This window comes from Sipha flava, unplaced genomic scaffold (genome assembly GCF_003268045.1).
Source record: "Sipha flava isolate LNK unplaced genomic scaffold, YSA_version1 73_pilon_pilon, whole genome shotgun sequence".
NCBI classification, from domain to species: Eukaryota; Metazoa; Arthropoda; class Insecta; order Hemiptera; family Aphididae; genus Sipha; species Sipha flava.
The window spans coordinates 1,627,487-1,647,751 of NW_020273613.1; the positions used below are offsets into that span (position 1 = coordinate 1,627,487).

The 20,265-nt window shown below is 28.5% G+C and overlaps 4 protein-coding genes across 6 annotated transcripts in view; 2 read left to right on the top strand and 2 right to left on the bottom strand.

The window, feature by feature from the left end:
- Positions 1-1,601: 1,601 nt before the first annotated feature.
- Positions 1,602-2,287, bottom strand: LOC112692366 (guanine nucleotide exchange factor MSS4 homolog). Its single transcript, XM_025567021.1, has 2 exons — positions 1,993-2,287; positions 1,602-1,937 (listed from the first exon to the last, which is right to left on the bottom strand). The coding sequence occupies exons 1-2, from the start codon at positions 2,134-2,136 to the stop codon at positions 1,692-1,694; spliced, it is 390 nt and encodes a 129-aa protein (XP_025422806.1). The 5' UTR covers positions 2,137-2,287; the 3' UTR covers positions 1,602-1,691.
- Positions 2,288-3,096: 809 nt separating this feature from the next.
- Positions 3,097-9,366, top strand: LOC112692367 (coatomer subunit beta). Of its 2 annotated transcripts, none has more exons than XM_025567023.1 (16): positions 3,097-3,282; positions 3,396-3,491; positions 3,558-3,787; positions 4,064-4,233; positions 4,970-5,177; positions 5,234-5,371; positions 5,424-5,616; positions 5,686-5,834; positions 5,895-6,170; positions 6,523-6,865; positions 7,201-7,371; positions 7,445-7,741; positions 7,800-7,961; positions 8,026-8,171; positions 8,228-8,464; positions 9,191-9,366. In XM_025567023.1, the coding sequence occupies exons 2-16, from the start codon at positions 3,401-3,403 to the stop codon at positions 9,260-9,262; spliced, it is 2,883 nt and encodes a 960-aa protein (XP_025422808.1). In that variant the 5' UTR covers positions 3,097-3,282; positions 3,396-3,400; the 3' UTR covers positions 9,263-9,366. The 2 variants fall into 2 exon arrangements, with proteins under 2 accessions (XP_025422808.1, XP_025422809.1); XM_025567024.1 differs by having other exon boundaries at positions 3,097-3,278.
- A 212-nt stretch (positions 9,367-9,578) lies between these two features.
- LOC112692372 lies at positions 9,579-15,338 on the top strand. Of its 2 annotated transcripts, none has more exons than XM_025567028.1 (4): positions 9,579-9,685; positions 9,745-9,991; positions 14,994-15,080; positions 15,139-15,338. In XM_025567028.1, the coding sequence occupies exons 1-4, from the start codon at positions 9,674-9,676 to the stop codon at positions 15,255-15,257; spliced, it is 465 nt and encodes a 154-aa protein (XP_025422813.1). In that variant the 5' UTR covers positions 9,579-9,673; the 3' UTR covers positions 15,258-15,338. The 2 variants fall into 2 exon arrangements, with proteins under 2 accessions (XP_025422813.1, XP_025422814.1); XM_025567029.1 differs by having other exon boundaries at positions 9,625-9,685; positions 9,761-9,991.
- A 236-nt stretch (positions 15,339-15,574) lies between these two features.
- Positions 15,575-20,265, bottom strand: part of LOC112692379 — a 29,083-nt gene continuing 24,392 nt past the window's right edge. The window contains exons 3-5 of the mRNA XM_025567036.1: positions 19,258-19,366; positions 16,208-16,454; positions 15,575-15,859 (exon numbers count right to left, since the gene is read on the bottom strand). Of these exons, the coding sequence (XP_025422821.1) occupies positions 15,761-15,859; positions 16,208-16,454; positions 19,258-19,366 (455 nt within the window). The 3' untranslated portion in view covers positions 15,575-15,760. The remainder of the gene's footprint in view (positions 15,860-16,207; positions 16,455-19,257; positions 19,367-20,265) is intronic.

Here is a 20,265-nt window from a genome sequence, read left to right on the forward strand (position 1 = left end):
TAAAGATAAAGGTAGCTTATTTTTAGAATATTAATGAGGGGATACTTAAGAAAATATATTCTGTGGTATATACAATAATTTCTTAATTGAATTGAAATGTTTGCCCATAACTCCTCATCTGGCAAGTATTTGGCAAGCATACTACTAGTGTAAGACGAGATAGTAAGGGTAAATATCTATTGAACGTGAATTGACTATTAATAAATTTACTTTTTATTTTTAAATTATGTCTATTTATTATATTATAAAATTACTTTTTAATCAATATTTCTTTCAAATTTTTTTGTGGGCGAGGTAAAAGGGGTAAACTAACTCGGTGAAAATAGTTCAATTGTCAGGAGCACTCTAGTACACCATACGTTTTGTGTAAGCCATGCTATACCAGCGAATCTTAACCTAGGGGTAATTACCCCCCGAGGAATAAAATAGGTTTTTTGAGGGGTGACTAGACCAATTTTATTTTATATTTTATATATTTTATACCTATTATTATAGTTATAACTATTGTTTTATTACCTTATAAAAATATTTAAAATGTGTACTTTCGATTATCTGCAGTTTTGTATGAAATGAACCATGTATATATGCACAAACTAAAATATAAAATATGTTCCTTAACATAGTACATCATTATGGTTCTATGAATTGTTCTAATTAGATTGCAATAATTGATATCTTATAATATAGGTTATACAGTAGGTTATGCACATGCGCTATTTTAATGGGAAGGGATATTTGCTAATATCTTACCCAATTTATGGATAATAGTCTTAAAAAGGTTGGGAACCGCTATGTTACACATAGGAAAAGAATATTAATTTGCATGTTTTACTATGATTGATTTTTCTTTTTACAAGAAAATACATTATAGAACTAGATCCTTTAGACCAACGGTTCTCAACTTTTTGAGTTCGCGACCCCCTTTAATGTCCCCAAGGTCTAATGACCCTTTTGTAATTTTGCATTGAAAAGTTTTACAAATTATTATTATTGTATTTATTTGTGTATACATTTTATTAAAAAATTGATTAGCGTTAATTAATAGAAAAAATAAAATAAAATATAAATTATGCAAATTTAAATATTTTTTTTTATTTAATGACTCTTTTACTGTTGTTGATTTGAAATAATATTTTTTTCATCCTAAAAAATTGTTGATGCCCCCCAAGGGGGGTCGTGACCCCCTGTTGAGAATCGCTGCTCTAGGCAATGGCAAAGGGACCTTGTTCTTCCCCTATTATCTAGACTTTGGTTTGTTTTGAAATAGTTACAATGTAAAAATTAAAAATAACACATTTTAATAAAATTATTTTAGGAACAAATTTATAAAGTTTCTAGATTATCATATCGCTAATATAACTAAAAAACCAACTGATTGACGTAATTATATTAAAAATGAATCTATATAGAATGTAGATTTTATACATGTTATCCTACTGTTAAATAATATACAACTGTTGTAATATACCATTAACATTTTTTAACAGCAGCTAAGTTTACTTTCACATGTCAATTTTACTTTTGATTTTTATAAAGTACTGAGGTAATAATTATTTATTACAATACTATTGAAATAATGAATTCAATTTTATATACATAAATATTTTTATTTGAATAACCTACTATGTTATAATATATATATGATAAAAAATTAGAATGTATTAAGTATTTACAATATGGTGTAATAAATATCATGAATCTTCAGCATGTTTAACTCTAGACAGTGCTAAATATGAAAGTTTAGTTTTATCATCATACCATCCAATTGGACCAATTTCACAATCAGCGCATATGAGATATTTAAGACCAAATTCCACAGTTTTTGAGAAGCCAATATTATCAAACATAAACATATCTGGTACCATCCAATAATCAGACAACAGTTCACATTCAACTGATTCAAAATTTTTTCTTTGAGACATGTATGGAAGATTGAACTACAAAATACAAGCAATTAATATAGAATAAACATTAATTAATTTAAATTGTCACTTGAATTTTTGAATGCTTTCCCATTGTAGATGACAAAATCTTGGATGGGCATTTCGTACAATAAACAGTGTGCTTGTTCTTTTCTTCAGCTATCAGATGATCATAGTTATTTTTAACTTCAATTGTTTTCTCTTCTTCTGTCATCTTAATAATATGAATCGAATATAGTAAACAGAAATTAATTTTAAGGTAAATTTATAAAAGAGCAGTTATGCATATACATTCATAATATATTAATATTAATTAATTTAAATATCGTTTTAGACTATTATATGTCTATGGATGGGATCAACATTTTTCTTATCATTATTTGCGGTTCTTTGATGATAATACTTTTGATAAAGTGCTAAAACAATAACACATTGTGTAATACTATGAATTATTTTTTTAAATATATTAATATTTAGTCAATGGATTAACCATATGTTATCCATGATGTTAAGATATTTTTAATAAAACCGAATTGGATGCATGACAAATAATATACCTATAGTATAATTCGAGACTAGAATCTTCATTCTTAAATACTCTTGAAAATTTTATGATGCTTCGTGGATTGCTCAAACAATAAAATTAACAGCGCCACATATAGAAGGTATACATATACCGTCTTATGTCTGTACAAATAAAATTTAATATTAAATATAATAGACATTAGACAGATCAATATTTGTGGATCGGAAACAAATAAGTTGTAACTTATGATTTTTTCAAAAAATTTTCCATCCAATGTTGGTTTTGAGTATTATTTTAACTGATGTGTGGATACAAACCGTTAGAACTTTAATGTCTTTTGTGTAACAAAACAACTGAAACAAAATACAATTTGACCATTTTAAGTGGCGCGCAAAGGGAAATAATAAGCTGATTTATTCTTCAACTTATAAATACTTACTATTGCCTCGATTACATCGGGCGAATTTAGTAACAGCGAGTAAATTCGTCCAATATAGTCAAGATATAATGCAATAATATAATAAACAGCTTATTTTTGAGTACAGCAAAAATCACCGCCGATTTCTTTAATGGCATTTACGTGGTATTAACATCGACCATGGTAATCAGTTAAATGTATCGTATCATATTATGACGTGTTATCACGATAAGAAAAAAACACTTGTGAAATAATTGCTTTCTTATTATTCTTACAGATTTAAATCTGAAATACTAAATAGCTTAACATAATTTTAGTGCTCTACTATAAACGGTTTTGGTAATTTAAGATTATTCATTATTGATGTTCAGTTAAATAAGCCACTTTTCATTTTCGGATTCTGTCGTGATAAGTATGTGAGTGTTCATATATGTTTTTTATGTTCAAAATATTAGACACAATAATGTTGTACAAAAAAATATTTTGCTGGTATTTTATTAACACAAATATATGTCATATATTTTTTTAGTCAGAATGTCGTCCATCGAACAGCCTTGTTACACTTTGATCAATATCTCTAGTGATTATGAAATGCCAAATGAAATGCAACTCAAAGCAGATCTTGGTTTGAACTTAAAATTATGATAATGTAAGGTATTATTAATAACTATTTATTTTGGTTTAAATTTAGAAAAAGGAGATAGCAAAACAAAAATTGAAGCATTGAAAAAAGTCATTCATATGATAGCAAATGGAGAACGCTTACCAGGATTATTGATGATAATAATCAGATTTATTTTACCACTTCAAGATCATACAATTAAAAAACTTCTTTTAATATTTTGGGAAATTGTACCAAAAACTACAGCTGATGGAAAACTATTGCAAGAAATGATATTAGTTTGTGATGCATATCGTAAGGTAAATACAATAATGAATAAGATAAAAGTTTAATTAATTTAATTAAATTTTTTGTGGTAAGATGACTTAATTAAATTTTTATTTTTGATATATTTTCTTAATTATTGCAAATAATTACATTCTTACATCTGTCAATCTTACTAAATAAAATTCCATACTATAAAGATTACAAATTTTGTATCTTGTACCAAAATTGTAATTAAATATGTATTTGTATTTTTAGAAAACTATTTTGAACATTTATAAATTATTTAAACTTTTCCTTTGCTTTTTAAGGATTTACAACATCCAAATGAATACTTAAGAGGATCAACTCTTCGTTTTTTATGCAAATTAAAAGAACCAGAATTATTAGAGCCATTAATGCCCACTATTAGAGCATGTCTTGAACATCGTCATTCTTATGTTAGACGTAATGCTGTACTTGCAATATTTACTATTTATAGGTAATTTAAATTTGTATACATAGTTAAACTAATTATTTTTAAACATTAAATATTAAAATGTTTTACTATTTTCTCTCTTGGACGCATCCATGTCTTGAGAAATGTGCTGAATTTTCAGATCTATTGCAGGTTTCAATTTTGGAAAACAGTAATCCCTCGTTATCTGCGGAGATTACATCCCAGCAAATTTGCATAAATAATGAGACCGCAGATAAAAAGACCATCAATCCTTTTAATTTTTCCCCTTCTCACTTTACATTTCAATTCATGTAAATATGCTCGGGTCATTCTTGTGATCTTTCTTGGTATCCCCATTTGGTCCATTACTTTCCATAGTCTTCTTCTGTTCACTTGATGTGGCTTATCTGCAATTAGTATATATATATATATATATATATGTATATATATATGTATGTATATATGTATGTACATCGTTTTTCATACATAATTGTTGTTATACCTAGAAATATAATAACAATTATCTACAATTGTCAAAAATAAATTATCTACAGTGTTCGTGTATTAACGATAAAACATTATCGCATCAATAACATTTTATTGTGGATCTAACCGTGGTTAACAAGGGATTACTGTATAATAAAAAACTACTTAATGGTTTGAAATATCAGCAGACTAATAAAAACTTGATTATATCTAAAAAGATATATATATATATATATATTACATAAATTCATGAAAGCTTTTAACACTTTATTAATTATATTTTGCTTAATAGGAATTTTGAATTTTTGATACCTGATGCACCTGAACTTATTGCTAATTTTCTTGATGGAGAACAAGATATGTCTTGCAAACGTAATGCTTTTATGATGTTGTTACATGCTGATCAAGACAGAGCACTTGCATATCTTGCTTCTTGTCTAGATCAAGTTGCTTCTTTTGGTGACATTCTACAACTAGTTATTGTAGAACTTATATATAAAGTAAGTTAATCCTTTTTAGGTCATAACATGTTAACTAACTATACCTGTGAAATTAGGTGTGCCATGCAAATCCGTCAGAACGTTCTCGCTTCATTCGTTGTATATATAATTTACTAAATTCTAGTAGTCCGGCTGTTCGATATGAAGCTGCTGGAACGTTGGTCACTTTATCAAATGCACCTACTGCTGTGAAGGTATATTTAATTAATAAAAATGTAAATAAAAATACAATAACTGAAATTATAGGCAGCAGCTTCATGTTACATTGAACTAATTGTCAAGGAAAGTGATAATAATGTAAAACTTATTGTTTTGGACCGCTTGATTGCTTTAAAAGATCATCCTTCTCATGAAAGAGTACTACAAGATTTGGTTATGGATATATTAAGGGTATTGTCTAGTACAGACTTAGAAGTTAGGAAAAAGACATTGAATTTAGGTAATTGTCTATACTGCTTTTTATTCTTTATAATTAATGGTTATAATTTGTTTTTATATTTTTGTTTAGCTTTGGATCTGGTATCATCACGTAACATAGAAGAAATGGTTTTTGTACTTAAAAATGAAGTAGAAAAAACTCATAATTTAGCTGAACATGAAGATACTGGGAAATATAGACAATTGTTAGTGCGCACCCTTCATACTTGTTCTATAAAGGTTTGTTTTTAGTACAAATAGTTTTGAATGTTAACAATTTAACTTATTTGATGTTTTTAGTTCCCAGATATTGCTGCAACAGTGATACCTGTTCTTATTGAATTTTTGTCAGATAGTATAGAATTGGCTGCCACAGATGTTATGGTATTTTTGCGTGAAGCAATATATCTCTTTGAATCATTGCGTCCTCTCATAATTCAGCATCTATTAGAAGTTTTTCAATCCATTAAGTCGGCCAATGTTCATAGAGCTGCATTATGGATTCTTGGAGAATTTGCTAACTCACAAGAAGACATTGAAGCTACAATTGAACAAATTAAAATATCACTTGGAGATGTATGTTTTTAATTTCAGTTATTTCATTATATTTAAAAAAATATATACATAACTATTAATACAACTATTTGGGAAACCAAACAAATTTCTAACTAAAATATTTTAAACTCCATAAAACATTTAAAACTATTGTTGTGTTAGTAATATAAATAATTTTCTTTATTAATCTCAATGTTATACAGTATATATGGTTAACTTTTAATATCATTATATTATTTTATTTGTTAGACAAAAATAATTTAAATATATATATTTTTATGTTGTAGGCTATAATTCTAAAAAAAAAAAAATAATATTTAAATGGTTGTAATAATTATTTACTGTTTAGTTTAATGATTTTATTTTACTATAGATGCCTTTAGTTGAAGATGAGTTGAAAAAAGCAGCTGGAGATACAGAAAATATTGAAGAATTCGGATCAAGTGGTTCACAGTTGGTTACATCTGATGGCACATATGCTACTCAATCAGCATTTATAACAAATACTCCTCGAAATAATCAATCTAAAAGACCTCCATTACGGCAATATTTAATTGATGGAGATTATTATATTGGTGCAGCATTGGGCACTACTTTTACTAAATTAGGCATTAGATATGCTGAAATTTGGGAAGGACAAGATCCAATTAAGGCCAATCAATTTTGTGTCAATCTAATGTTAATTCTGACTTACATTTTAAGGCTTGGAAAATCAGGTAATTAAATAATTTATATTAATTAATTTATTATTAATATCAGTTATTATATGAATAAGTATTTGAAATAATTATGTTGGAAGACTATTAATGGTTAGTCTTTTTATTTGATGGTTATTTTATTTTATAGAACTTTTTATCAATTTTCAGTTGACAATATTTTTCAAAATGTATTATATGTAAAATTGCTTGTTATGTTAATATATCATATATAATTATATTACTTGAAAATTTATACTAGTTTTTTAGTTTTTCATATTATATTATTTTCAACTTACATATACTGCGGGCATGACTGTTAAAAAATAAACAATATGCATTTAATCTTTATTTAGGAATTTGTTCAAAACCAATTGGTATTGATGATGAAGATAAGATTTTGGAAAGTATTAAAATATTGAATAATAGAGATACTGAAATTGAAAATATTTATCTCCAAGAATGTAGTAAATCATTGAATGAAATGTTGGCTGCTAAAGTGGATGAAGAAAGTAGTAACAAAAAAGTTAGTATTTGAATACAATTTATAGAAATTTTTTTTTTTTTTACTTATTTGCTAAAAATTTTACTATTTTAAAGCTAAAGAAAAACCAGGACATAAGGTAAATGTAGATGATGCTATTGTATTTTTGCGAACAAGCAGTAATGGTACCGAAGGTACCGAAAATGTATTCGAACTTAGCTTAAATCAGGCAGTTGCTGGTGGTAGTTCTATTCATCAAAGTAGTGGTGATGGCGCATCAGGTCTTTCAACCAATAGCAAACTGAATAAAGTTACTCAACTTACTGGATTTTCTGACCCAGTTTATGCTGAAGCTTATGTACATGTAAATCAATATGATATTGTTTTAGATGTGTTGATTGTTAATCAAACAGGTAAAAAAAAAAGGTATTAAATTTAAGATATGAATAATTTATGATTTTTTAATAATAGGTGATACATTGCAAAATTGTACTCTTGAGTTAGCAACAATGGGAGATCTGAAATTAGTAGAAAAACCACAACCTGTAGTTTTGGCTCCTCATGATTTTTGTAATATTAAAGCCAGTGTTAAAGTTGCTTCTACTGAAAATGGCATAATTTTTGGCAATATAGGTAAAATATTTAAAGTTTTTTCTTATAAATATTGTATAAATTATTTGTTATTTACTTGTCCCAGTTTATGATATTGGCGGTGCAATTGGTGATCGCAATGTGGTTGTATTAGATGACATTCGTATAGATATAATGGATTATATAATGCCAGCTATATGTAATGATTCCGAGTTCCGTCAAATGTGGACAGAGTTTGAATGGGAAAACAAAGTATAGTTTCTTATGTTATATTCGTGTACACATTTTTCAATTTTGGATTCGTTTAGGTTTCTGTTTCTACAAGTTTGACCGATCTCAATGAATACTTGGCTCATTTATTAAAGAGCACCAACATGAAATGTCTGACTCCTGAAAAAGCATTATCTGGACAGTGTGGATTTATGGCGGCAAATTTATATGCAAGATCAATATTTGGTGAAGATGCACTAGCAAATTTGAGTATTGAAAAAGGAATAGATAAACCACAAGTTAGTGGTCATATTCGAATTCGAGCTAAAAGTCAGGTAATTACATATCTAAGTTCTAAAATGATACATTTATTGTTAGGATGTATTTAAGCTGTTAATAATTGAATTGTCAATTTTGTAAATTTGATATTAAATTAATGTAATAAATGGGGGCATTACAATTGTAGCCAAGCTGATTTAGATGAACGTGTCTAAATTCACAGTCGTTGAATTTTCAAGTGAGATTACTGTTTGAGGAGTTCCTAGAGTTTTCACTCCCTTCTAAAAACTAGTTAATTGTGACCTAATAATAACTGTCTAGATAAAAATATTTGCTGATAAAAAATATTAATGTTTATTTTGTATTCGTGTAACATATTTTTGTGTCATTAATTAATAATGCAGTTTTTAGTTTATTTAATATTAAAAACAAAACAATATATTTATCATACATAGTACATATGCAACAAATAATATTTAATTAGTGAATAATTCTATTTAAGTCATAAATGAGTAATGTTGTTTACAATTTCATTGACTATATACAAAAGTATTTTATTATGTTGAAATATGTGTTGATGGCTATTGTGTTCTTAAAATATAAAAGATTATTTAAATTCTAGGGGAAAAAAATGTAATTGTTTTAGAATTTTTACGTTTTTATTAGTACAGAAAAGTGAAGAAGTATGAATGTTAACTTTGAATATAAATTATTTTATAGTCTTATAATAATAATTTGAAATTCATGATTGTAATTTGTTAAATTGTGAAATTTTATTTCAGGGTATGGCACTCAGTCTTGGAGATAAAATAAATATGATGCAAAAGCGACCATACAAAGCAGTTGCTGCCTAAGTTAGACAAACTTAAACAGACAGTTGCTGATTTAATTATAAAATTTTTATCCTAAGTTAATCATTATTACTTTATATTTGGTATTGTATTCTTAATTTTATATTATTAATGCACATTTATTTAGGAAATATTTTTTGTTTATATTTTGTCATTTATTCAAATATTTAAAAATAACAATGTCATTGTTTATTTATGGAATTTGTAGTATTTATTTATTATGTGTTTTGCGTCATATTTAATGTATTGTTCTGAAAACACATAAAAAAGTAATAAAATCAAATAAAAAGAATTTAAAATGATAAGAAATATTATTTAAGTTGCTTATTCATGGATATGGGTATCATACTATCTTGTGAATTAGTAGTGAGTACATGTGAATATTAACTTTAAAGATCATAGAATAGAACTAAAATGATAAAATTTGTAAGTTATTTTGAAAAGATTAATCATAATTTTACTTTAATTATTTAATGGGATTTTAGATGATTTTTACTTTAGTAACTATCATGTTTCTGGTGGAATCGATAGAATCATGTGATAAATTGGGTATAAAAAATATAATTGTCACTATTTGTGGATTGAAAAAACGTTCATCCAATTTTAACAATGTCTGGCCAGTGTTGCCTTTGAGATTTGCAAGTGATATTGAACAAGAATATCAAAAGATGGTTGACGACTTTGACGAGGAAGATTTACTCATAAAAATATCGGATGAGAAAAAACCCAGAGGTAATTAATCATGTATTATTCTATTATAGTATGTAAAAAAATCAAGTGTGTTGACCATGTGTACAAAAAAATATATTGGTACATTTCTAAATGATAAATAATTAATTACTCTTATTCCAGACTTTCTTACTAGTGATGAAGGTAGTTACGTTATATTTTAAATTTATGTGTTTATAAGATTTTAATTAATTTAAAAATAATATTTAAGTCTGTAAATAATTTTTATTTGTTAGGCAGTAGATTTGCTACAAAAGTTTTTAAATTATACTTTTTTAAATAGGAAATTATTCCCAAAGTATTTTGAAATTTCTTGTAAAATATCATACTTTCGTCCAGTGGTGTGTTGAAAGGATTTTTATTAGGTTAGATTAGGTTTTTTTTATTTTTTTTTTTAAAGCTTTTATTGGCCATTGAGGCCCTTCGCCGCTTCTACTAAGCCTCTCCATCGGTCTCTGTTGTTTGCATCTTCAATTATTGCGGTTTCATCTACTTACATTAGGTTAATCTTTCTTTACCCGATTTATCCAACGTTGACGTGATTTTCCTCTGGGGCGTGTTTTATTCGGTTTAGATACCACAACTTGTCTCATTTGGCTGTCCTTATCTCGCTATATGTGACCGGCCTATTCTAGTCTCTTTGAGGCAAAATATTTTTGGATACTTGATCCATTAAAGATTCTTTCAATATTTTCATTAGCTAGGTTAAATTTATTAGATTAGGTTTAGTACAATTTATTTCACAGGTAACCTACTAATACGTGAATTTTTTTTAAATGTACTGAAATATGAACTTATATTCTAAAAATCCTAAAACATACATTTATAAACAAACAGCAATGGAACTTGAAAATATTTCACAGATCGCAGCATCCTTATGAAATAAGTATTAAAATATTGGGGTGCATTATTATTCGTAAATATTTGTCTCGCCATTGTGTACTAAATTACGTATACCTATGTTTAGTAGTTGTTCTTAATTTGTATGCAGTGTTGCAAGTATTAATTTTTTGCCCCGATACATAGTTTTTAGAGACAATACAATTTTGAAAGCTTTGTCACATTTTTACGTGTTTACAACTCAATTTTATTGTCTTGACCTTACTTCCAATAAAAGTTTAATAACGTTCACTCAATATTGTTTTTTTTTCACAAAATTTTAAATATTTCTTTACAAATAATTTTTCTATAAACACCAATGATGGTTATTTTAAATTAATATGAAATATAAGGTTACATAAAATACATTTAATTATTTTATATTCAGGCTGGTCATGGATGCAAGAATCAACCATTGAACTTTATGGTATTGGATAGTGAAAGATAATCACTCAATAGTTCGCGACACCAAGTTCGTTTTAGGCATTTTCTAGGGTTAGCTGGGATAGTTCATAAATGAAAGGGTTACGATAGTTGTGGATACTAGAATGTAAGTGCTTGTAGAATGTTTAATTAATGTTGTGGATTGTTAGAGTGGCAATATTAGAAACGTAGAACGAGGTCTTAGTTATTTGGCGTAATTAGATTGAAACATTTGAATTTTGTTGGTTCTTGAGAGTTTTACGACTCTCTATAACTGGATATCCTAAGCTAAATTTAGTTTGAGAGTGGTTTATCTAATATAAGTTTATCATTGATTTTAATGTACCTATAGTTATATGAGAAAATGGCGTATTTATCAAAAACGGTGTTTTAAAACGAGGCGTTTGATATTGGTATAATTAGCTCAGGTTTACCAGTGGTCTAGGTGTAGTCCTATATATCAAACGTAATAAGCAGGTAGAAAAGATGTTGAGATCAATGAGAAGACAATCTCTTCGCCTTATTATTAATGTGTTATAGATGGATTTTGTCTCGTTGAATTCTATCTCCTACTCTTTTTTTCCAAATTTATAATTGGTTTAGGTGATTTTTATGAAGTCTGAGGTGACTTGGTTAGGTTACTAATTACTCTAGCGTGAATTGGAGATTTTTTAAAATAAGAAAATCCTTTTAGTACAGTGAAATGTATGTTTTCTAAATAAGATTTAAATAATTGATAAAAGTTTTTGGGAAGAATAGATTTCAGTTAGAATAAAAGGCCTTTACTCCATACTCTATCAAGGTATGGGCTACGTTTAAGAAAACATCTGTACGTAATAAGTTTTTTCTAGTGTGAAAAATATTTTATTGATTAGACGATGGACTTTTGTATATTGCCGAAAGACCGTGATGAAATCCACAGCTATTGTTATGTAGGTTAGTTCCGTTGAGAGGAAAGATACTTTTTAACATAAGTTTTTCAAAAATCTTTGAAAATCATGGAAGAAGGCTAATAGGTCTGTATGATTTAGAGGAAGTCAGAGGGTTTTTTCAAGCTTATAGATTATGATAATCACAGAAAATGTCTATTAAGTCCGGGAAGTGTGATAGCTTTTACATATAGATTTATACGTATGTCAAGAAAAATCAGGTTTTTTTAGGAGAAATGGAATTGCCATCTCTGCTGTAATTAATTTATGACATGGGGTTTTGCATCAACCCGAGTTTCGAAAAGCATCCATTTCGCTTGGTCGAATGTGTTTATACGAGTAAATGAAAAAGATCTCTATCACATCAATGTAAATTAACAAGATAAGAAACAGTGTATTTTTTAAATATGGCTTAGGCAAAAATGTTACTGTTTGCATAGGTATCCGCAGACCTTGCTGGAAGGAGAGGTAATATATATGTGAGTGTTGCCCAATATTAATTATTCAATTATATTGTAGTTTATATAAATTAATACGTGGACACAGCACACGCAATATTTATAAATTATTTATTATAGAAAATTATATTATATTTTTTTTAACTACGGGAGAAAAATTCAACCCGTAGAAGGAGCAGCTTCCCAACCTGCTCATCCCATGCACACGCCTATAACTATGTGGTTGGAAAGTAGAATAGAGATGATGGCAAAATATGTTTATGTAGGATCTGTCATTTTTTTTCTGAGGAAATACTGATGATTAAGATTGAAGAGTTTTTCTTATGGTTTACCAGAGTGAGTTGTTGCTAAAATATAAGGTGTCTGATGACGTTTTTTTATTTAATAAAATCTTTTAGTTTATTTGTTTAGTTTTTGAATTTTTGTTCAACGGAAGCACATTATGTAATCTACCAGGTAGTGTGTGCTATTCGTTTTTATTAAATGAGAACTCTAATATTTAGGGGAAGATTTTTCGTGTGATTTTTAGGCGGCGTAGTGGCAGAACAGGATCATATTATTTCTTGCATTAATTTGGTTAGAACAGATAGCTCCAACCTTTTTTTTATGACGGGCTAAATTTGAAATACGTTTTGGCATCACAGACCAAAATTTTTATTGAATAATAGAGAGATAATGAGATTTAAGAATATATAAGAATAGAAAAAGTTGGAGATCCTGGGTTAGAAGGTTAACATATTTGTGTAGATATCGGGAGGGAATTTTAAGCTAACATTGAGAGTTGTTTGATTTTCAAAGTTTGATCGAGCAGTATAGTTAGTTATTAATTTTTAAAAAAGTATTTAGTTTCATTAAAATTATTAGCCTTGTTATTTAGAAATCTTACAGTAAAATATTATACGTTTTTCAATTATCCTGTGCCCTTAAATTATCTTTGGCACTACATTTTACAAATTATGTTTTACGTTTGCGTAGTGCATACGCGTAATTATTTGAGGACTGTCCAATCACATATTTATTTAGAGAATTTGTTGGTATTCTTATTACCGACGTTGATCTCAATTTATCGTTTTTAAAAATTGTATTTAAACCCACATTGTACATCCGGTATTTTAATTTATGATAATATTATAATCAATATAATTTATTTGAATAAAATGATCAATATTACGCATTATCTGCAATCATTTTGGTTTCAATTAATGCGTTTAATCCACACTCTGCCTGTAGTTAAGGTCAAGAATATATTTAGGGGGGGGGGCTTACCATCACCCCGGGTGATACATTTTTTTGGAATTAAAGAGTGGCAGCATTTTTTTTGCAACCATAATCCATCATATATTTTCATTCATTAATTGAAAAATTTTAATATTTTAAGATTTTGCAAAGTGACCTATGGCGATTTTCATTTTCATGATAATATTATCAAATGTTGATCGCGTAAAATCCATAGATAATAAATAGTACCTTTCTTGAAAATCGTATAAAACATGTGTAGGTGTGGCAATAAAACTGTACATGGGGCGTCAAAACTCTAAATAGATCTCTGGTTAATGTCCGTAAGTGTATTTTAAAGTACTCGTGCTTTAATTTGAATATTCTTAACTTAAAAGTTGACTTTAAAATCATTAAGACAATAATTTTATAGTATTCCTATATTTTAATGTTCGATCTATATTATATAAGGATTTTAGTTTAAGATTTGTTATATATAATCGTAACTTTTTATCAGACGTTATTTTACAAACAAATTTGTTAAACTCTTAAAAATATTCTTCTGTTTAAAGTTTATGGGCTCAATTATAAATCTAATAAAAACGCCAACATATATTTTCAATATCTAGTGTGATTTTACTATACTGCAGTATACGTTAGATTGACAAAGAAAACTAAACATGATCTGATATCCTCTTTATGTTATTATTTCGGTTGGAAATATAAACATTACAAATTAATTCATCATACGAGAGTGCAAACAATTTTGTTCTATATTATTTTATGAATGCAGTTCTAATTTATATACATGTATGTTATATTTAAATTTAAAAATAGTTATATTTATATTCTAAACCATGATATTCAATCTAAATGTCCACACATAACTTGCACGCATAATTCGTTGTTATATTTTAATCTGAAAATTTCTCTCTCTGGAAGAGAAATTATTTCTTCTTCTAAAAAGATTCTTTTAAATCTCAAGTTCATATTTGAACATAATAGTGTAAATATTTTATTATTTGTATTTTTAAACCATAATATTCGTATAAACACGTCACTGTATCGTATATATTTTATATGTATAATTATTTGTTTTAGAATCTACTGTTAAGCCTCAGCGTCCAAGTCACTTATCGGTTTACTCGGATAGAATGCGTAACAGAATAGTTCCAAGACGTCAATCGAGTATAATGTTGACGTTACCATGTGTTTATCATTGTTTAATAAAACGCTTCGTTTTCAGACCAGGACGTCAATAAAAACAGCGTTAGAAATGTGGATCAATTTCAAAAGATTATCCAAGAGTGCTGCATCAGAAAGTGCACCATCGAAGATATCAGAGGTTTTTGCGATAAGAAATGAACAAATGTGTACAATTTTAACATATTTTGTTTTATTAAATTATGTATGGGTAATTATTATCAGTACGTATACACAAATAATAGTCATATAGTCATAATATTTTTTCTAATATATACCTATGTTCCATACAATGGAAAGTATATATATATATATTGCCGTAAAATCACAGACTTGTTTTATAATAATTTTTTAAAAATTGTTATTAATTACCCACCGACAATCTTATCGTGGACTAAAATTGTGCAAACTTAACACAGGAACGAATGACTTATTATATTATATAAACACGCTTATTATACTTATAAAATAAATTAAAATTAATACCAGACTTGATATTTTGTTTTTAATTCTTCGTTTTCCAGGCGCACACATAGGTAGTAGGTATGTATATAATAAAAAGAAAATTCTATTAAAACGAAACGTGATTAAAAAACCAAACAGTGTTAGAAATTTAGATGTTTTGAAAGTCAAAATAGAAGACGAGCAGCAATTATTCCCGAGTTTCAGTGTTGCGTTTTAGTAATGATGACCGATGGCATTTTGTCAAAATATGGTGTTACAGTTTTCACTCGTCCTGGTACCAGATCCTGGACGATCATCGGCTGGAAGATAAACCAAATGCGTTATTTAAATATATGAATATAATTACGCATGCAAAAATATACCATAATAATAATATTAATAATAATAACAGTTCTAATAATATATATTGTTCGTACACGTATGTATAAATATATTTGTACATAATATTATATAAATACATATAAGTGTGCGAGATAACACAAAAATTTCGCATGCAAAATTTTAAGTTTAAAAACGTGTTATAGCACCGAGCGCCGCCACAGCGATCCTGATTGGACATTTTATAATTTACAAATATTGTATTATGTAGATATATACACATTATTATTGTATGTATACAGAGCGGTAGAATTGATATTGCAGCTTACTTCTTTCTTTGGGATGTGCGGAATCGTGTTGTACTTAATGTTGTTTTGCCTACTGAGCTCTTTAGAATTAGATATAATACTATTGGATTTGGTGATTTTGGTAGTCGTATACTCAACCAGTAGATTGTTGTCTACTACGTCTTGTCTTTGGGACAGTGTATTACTCGTGGGGTTTTTCTGGGGTTTTGCGATTTTGTCTACAGAGGGTTTCTCTACGGACGGATCCAAAACGCTCCAGATACCAGACCTGTAAATTGTAATAATATACGTTTTTTAGAATCGACGCTAACGTTTCTCACGTCCGGTTGGTTAGACAGTATAAAAAAATTAAAAAATTATAATCATAAATATGTATTTATAATAATCATGATGAAATCAGTGTAAAATGTAATGAAATAAATTGGAAGCAATAAATTCGAAAATGATAATAAATCATTGCTTGTTTTTGGTGCTGTTAATAGATTTCTACTCGTCCGCAGAGTAAATGTGAATTAGAAGAATAGATGTGAATGAAATAGTTGTTGATGATAATGAAAAAAATTGAAGCCAACTAAATACTCAGTTATGTATAATGTACTGAAATGAAAACTTGAGGCTAATCTGACGTGACATATACTATTATGTATATATATATATTATAAGACAGCCAAGTGTTTGTGACGTTTTAAGGTGGTATGGGTGAATATGAATATTATATATGTATATAGTGGACGGTCAAAAGATTACAAATTAACCCATCAGAATCATGTTGATGTGGCATTTTCGTGTTAAAAATATCGTGTTTGTTGTTAGTAAACTCTATGAATATATTTAATGAATAAAATAATTGTATTAATCATTGAATTGGGTGGCGGGTATATGTATGTAATTGTTTTAGTGGGAGGGAATCATTTTTTCCCTCCAGATCCACATACTTGTAAAACAATCATTGAATAACAAATAAATATAATATTTATTGAGAACTAAATTTCATTAATTTAATATTTTAATAATTATTTTCGCATACTATAATAACTATATTATAAAGCCTATCATGTATACAATCTATTGTGGTTGTACGGTTTTTGTTTCATAAACGGGTGTGGGAAACCGCATAAAATAATATTGGTATTCGATTTCGTTTACGGGCTATCGAACAATTGAGAACGAATTTATGTGCAACGTTGCCATAGTTTGCCATATAATTTATTTGACTTTTGAAAAATTCAGTAAACATACAATAAATATTCTTGAAAAAAGTCATAAACTAATAATTATAATCGTATACAAATAAGTGCCTAATAATATGTAATATATAATATGAATAAAAAATTAAAAATATGTAGGACTTATAAAAATATCTAATACCTGTATAGTGTATATATGTATAAAAAACTTATAAAATAATGAAATATATATGTATAAAAATAAAATAATTATAAACATAAATGTAAAAATTGTAAAATATGTAGAACTCATAAAAATATCTAATACGAATAGATGAATAGTTTGTGCGACGACTGTAAAGCCTAACCGTTATTTTCTCGTATCTGGTATCTTACATCCATCTAATCCGATAAAAGTCCGAGAAATATCAACAGATTGTTGTGCTCATATTATCGATCGATTACATTTAGCAACGTTGGAAAAAAAAAAATTCAGCGTTCTTAATCGTATTTTACCGCGTTTACGAGTTATGTTTTTATTAGTATAGTAGATAATAAACTGATACGGATTCATGTACTAATATAAATTGTAACAATTGCAGTGCCTTCGCGTCCAGTGCTATTGTCTTCTTGGTAACATACAAAATGACAAACAAGTAGTATTTTGTAACAATAGTCCAGGAAATAAAAGAAAAAATAAACGCATGCAATCGGTCCTGCGTTTGCGTTACGGCAACAACGAGAATGAAATGTTGTAACGAGGAAGGATAGTATGTATTATTGTTAGTTGTGTAAACTTCCTGCCCAGCAAATACAATATATGATAATATCTCTCGCTTCAGCTACATAATACGTATATTTTTTTAGAAATATTTTCTTTTCCTATAACGATAATATCGCGTTTAACACGGAAACGTTAACGCGAGATTTTTACATTATGTTTAATTATTTGGAAGATGCCGCCTGTTATACCATTGTAGTAGTTGTATACTATACTTACAGCTACAGTATACAGTAAGGGATGGCGAAACTTAGTATTTGCGCGACGAATAAAAATTGAATAGAGCAGCTGACGTGACAGCATAAAACGATTTAAAAATACACACATTTACAACTATTTATTTTTATACTTAAAATAATTTACTATCATAATCCATACATTCAGGGGCGTATTTAGGAGGGTGATATGGGTGTTAGAACACCCCCCCCCCGTCGACCATATTCTATGGTATTTCATTAAATTACAAACTTGCAGTATAATTTGAATAAACGTTGTACACAACTTGTTGATTTTACATACACTGTCTTAACACAGTCATTTAAATAATAATTTATATAAATACATGGTATTTATTAATGTAATGTAGGAGGGCAATAGAGCTTTCCACTTACCATAAGTCTATTAAATTTTAAAACACCCCTGTTAAATGAATCCTGAATACGCCATTGCATACATTATACGAACAAGTGATTCGAAAATTGATAATTATAAATTACTTTTAATGATAACTTTTTCTTATTTAGATTTTTATTTAAAAATTCTGAAGTACAGATATGAACTATATTTAAGTTAGCGTATCACTAAAATTGTATTCTCGTGTCACTCTATACATCGTGTGTTCGCCATTCCTGCTATATACAAGCACCATATGCGAGGCCAATAAGTGTTATAGCACATTGATTATTCGTAGCCGTGAGCATTATGTTATTAGTATGAAATATTATGCATAAAATATTATTATGATGTTATTGATGAGATATTCGTTTATTTTTGTCAACTGTTATTAAAGCCATTACCACGAGTGGAAACATAGTGAAATTACGAATAAACAATAATCGAAAAGCGTACAAGCCCGTATACTATGCAGAGTGATTGTTTAACATTGATTTATACATGTTAGGTACCTTTGATTTCCCCAACAGTAAGATTTTAGGTGATGTGGAGTGCAAGTGTTCTCGCAGCACTCCTCTACTATTGGTACTCTTTTTCGTCGTCGGCTTGGAACGGTAACATCTGAAACGGAAAATATTTAATCAGTACTAAACGTTCAAGGATTTCGTAATACCTATAGTTATCATTGTTAATTTTTTGTTATAAAATAGTTCAAATACACTATATTTATATGTACATGTATGTATGTATGTATTTGGGTCTAGTTGGTTCGAACCGCAATTTAATCTTCAATAAATAGATTATCAACGTATAAAATAAATAAATATAGATGTAGATTCAATTTCCGAGCCCTGGGGGGAGGGGGATTCATTTTTTCCCGGTTTGTTATTACACACTCTGATCTCCTTCCCTTAGAAATAATCACCGGTCATCACCCGGTTTCTACGTAACGTGCAGCCTAAGTGGTCCGGTGCTGCGCGTTTGCGTGGGCGAGTGCAGTGAATTTTTTTGACTGGTTAACTGGGCGACACAAACGTCGCCTAGTTGATAGTATTTCGAAAGATCGGGCTAAAAACACAATTAATTGTCAAGAGAAGATTTAAAAAAAAAAAAAATAATCAGGGGTGACAGATAAATCTGTGTACAATGTATTTTCATATTATCGATGTTTCATCAGTCAACCAGCATTAAGATTTGTTTTTAATAATCATGCGGATCGAAAGTGAAATCGAACACTGCCATCGTACGTCGACCGTTTTGAGGGAAAATCGTTTGTCGTCCAGTGAAAATTCCTTAAAGAATGCACTTCATGTGACACATTCATATTCAGGGTCACCCGTGTACCTTGGAAGAGTGGTAGGGGGGGGGGCGGTGAGTGAAACAAGTGAAAACCGTTTCGCGGTCGTTCTGCAGCCGATCGCCGCCGCCGCAACCGTCACCGGAGGCCACCACAGCATTAAGACGCTGTAAATGTGATTTCAGTACTGTAAACGGCGTTTGGCAATAGGAGGCATAAGCAT

What these genes read in the sequence shown, in the direction of transcription:
- LOC112692366 (XM_025567021.1), bottom strand. Translation starts at nt 2,136, where the DNA reads ATGACAGAAGAAGAGAAAACAATTGAAGTTAAAAATAACTATGATCAT. An exon ending in GAAAGCATTCAAAAATTCAA is followed by an intron (nt 1,938 to 1,992) that starts GTGACAATTTAA and finishes TGTATTTTGTAG; the next exon opens with TTCAATCTTCCATACATGTC.
- LOC112692367 (XM_025567023.1), top strand. Translation starts at nt 3,401, where the DNA reads ATGTCGTCCATCGAACAGCCTTGTTACACTTTGATCAATATCTCTAGT. An exon ending in GCAACTCAAAGCAGATCTTG is followed by an intron (nt 3,492 to 3,557) that starts GTTTGAACTTAA and finishes GTTTAAATTTAG; the next exon opens with AAAAAGGAGATAGCAAAACA. An exon ending in AGTTTGAATGGGAAAACAAA is followed by an intron (nt 8,172 to 8,227) that starts GTATAGTTTCTT and finishes GGATTCGTTTAG; the next exon opens with GTTTCTGTTTCTACAAGTTT.
- LOC112692372 (XM_025567028.1), top strand. An exon ending in GGATGAGAAAAAACCCAGAG is followed by an intron (nt 9,992 to 14,993) that starts GTAATTAATCAT and finishes TATTTGTTTTAG; the next exon opens with AATCTACTGTTAAGCCTCAG. An exon ending in AGTTCCAAGACGTCAATCGA is followed by an intron (nt 15,081 to 15,138) that starts GTATAATGTTGA and finishes CTTCGTTTTCAG; the next exon opens with ACCAGGACGTCAATAAAAAC.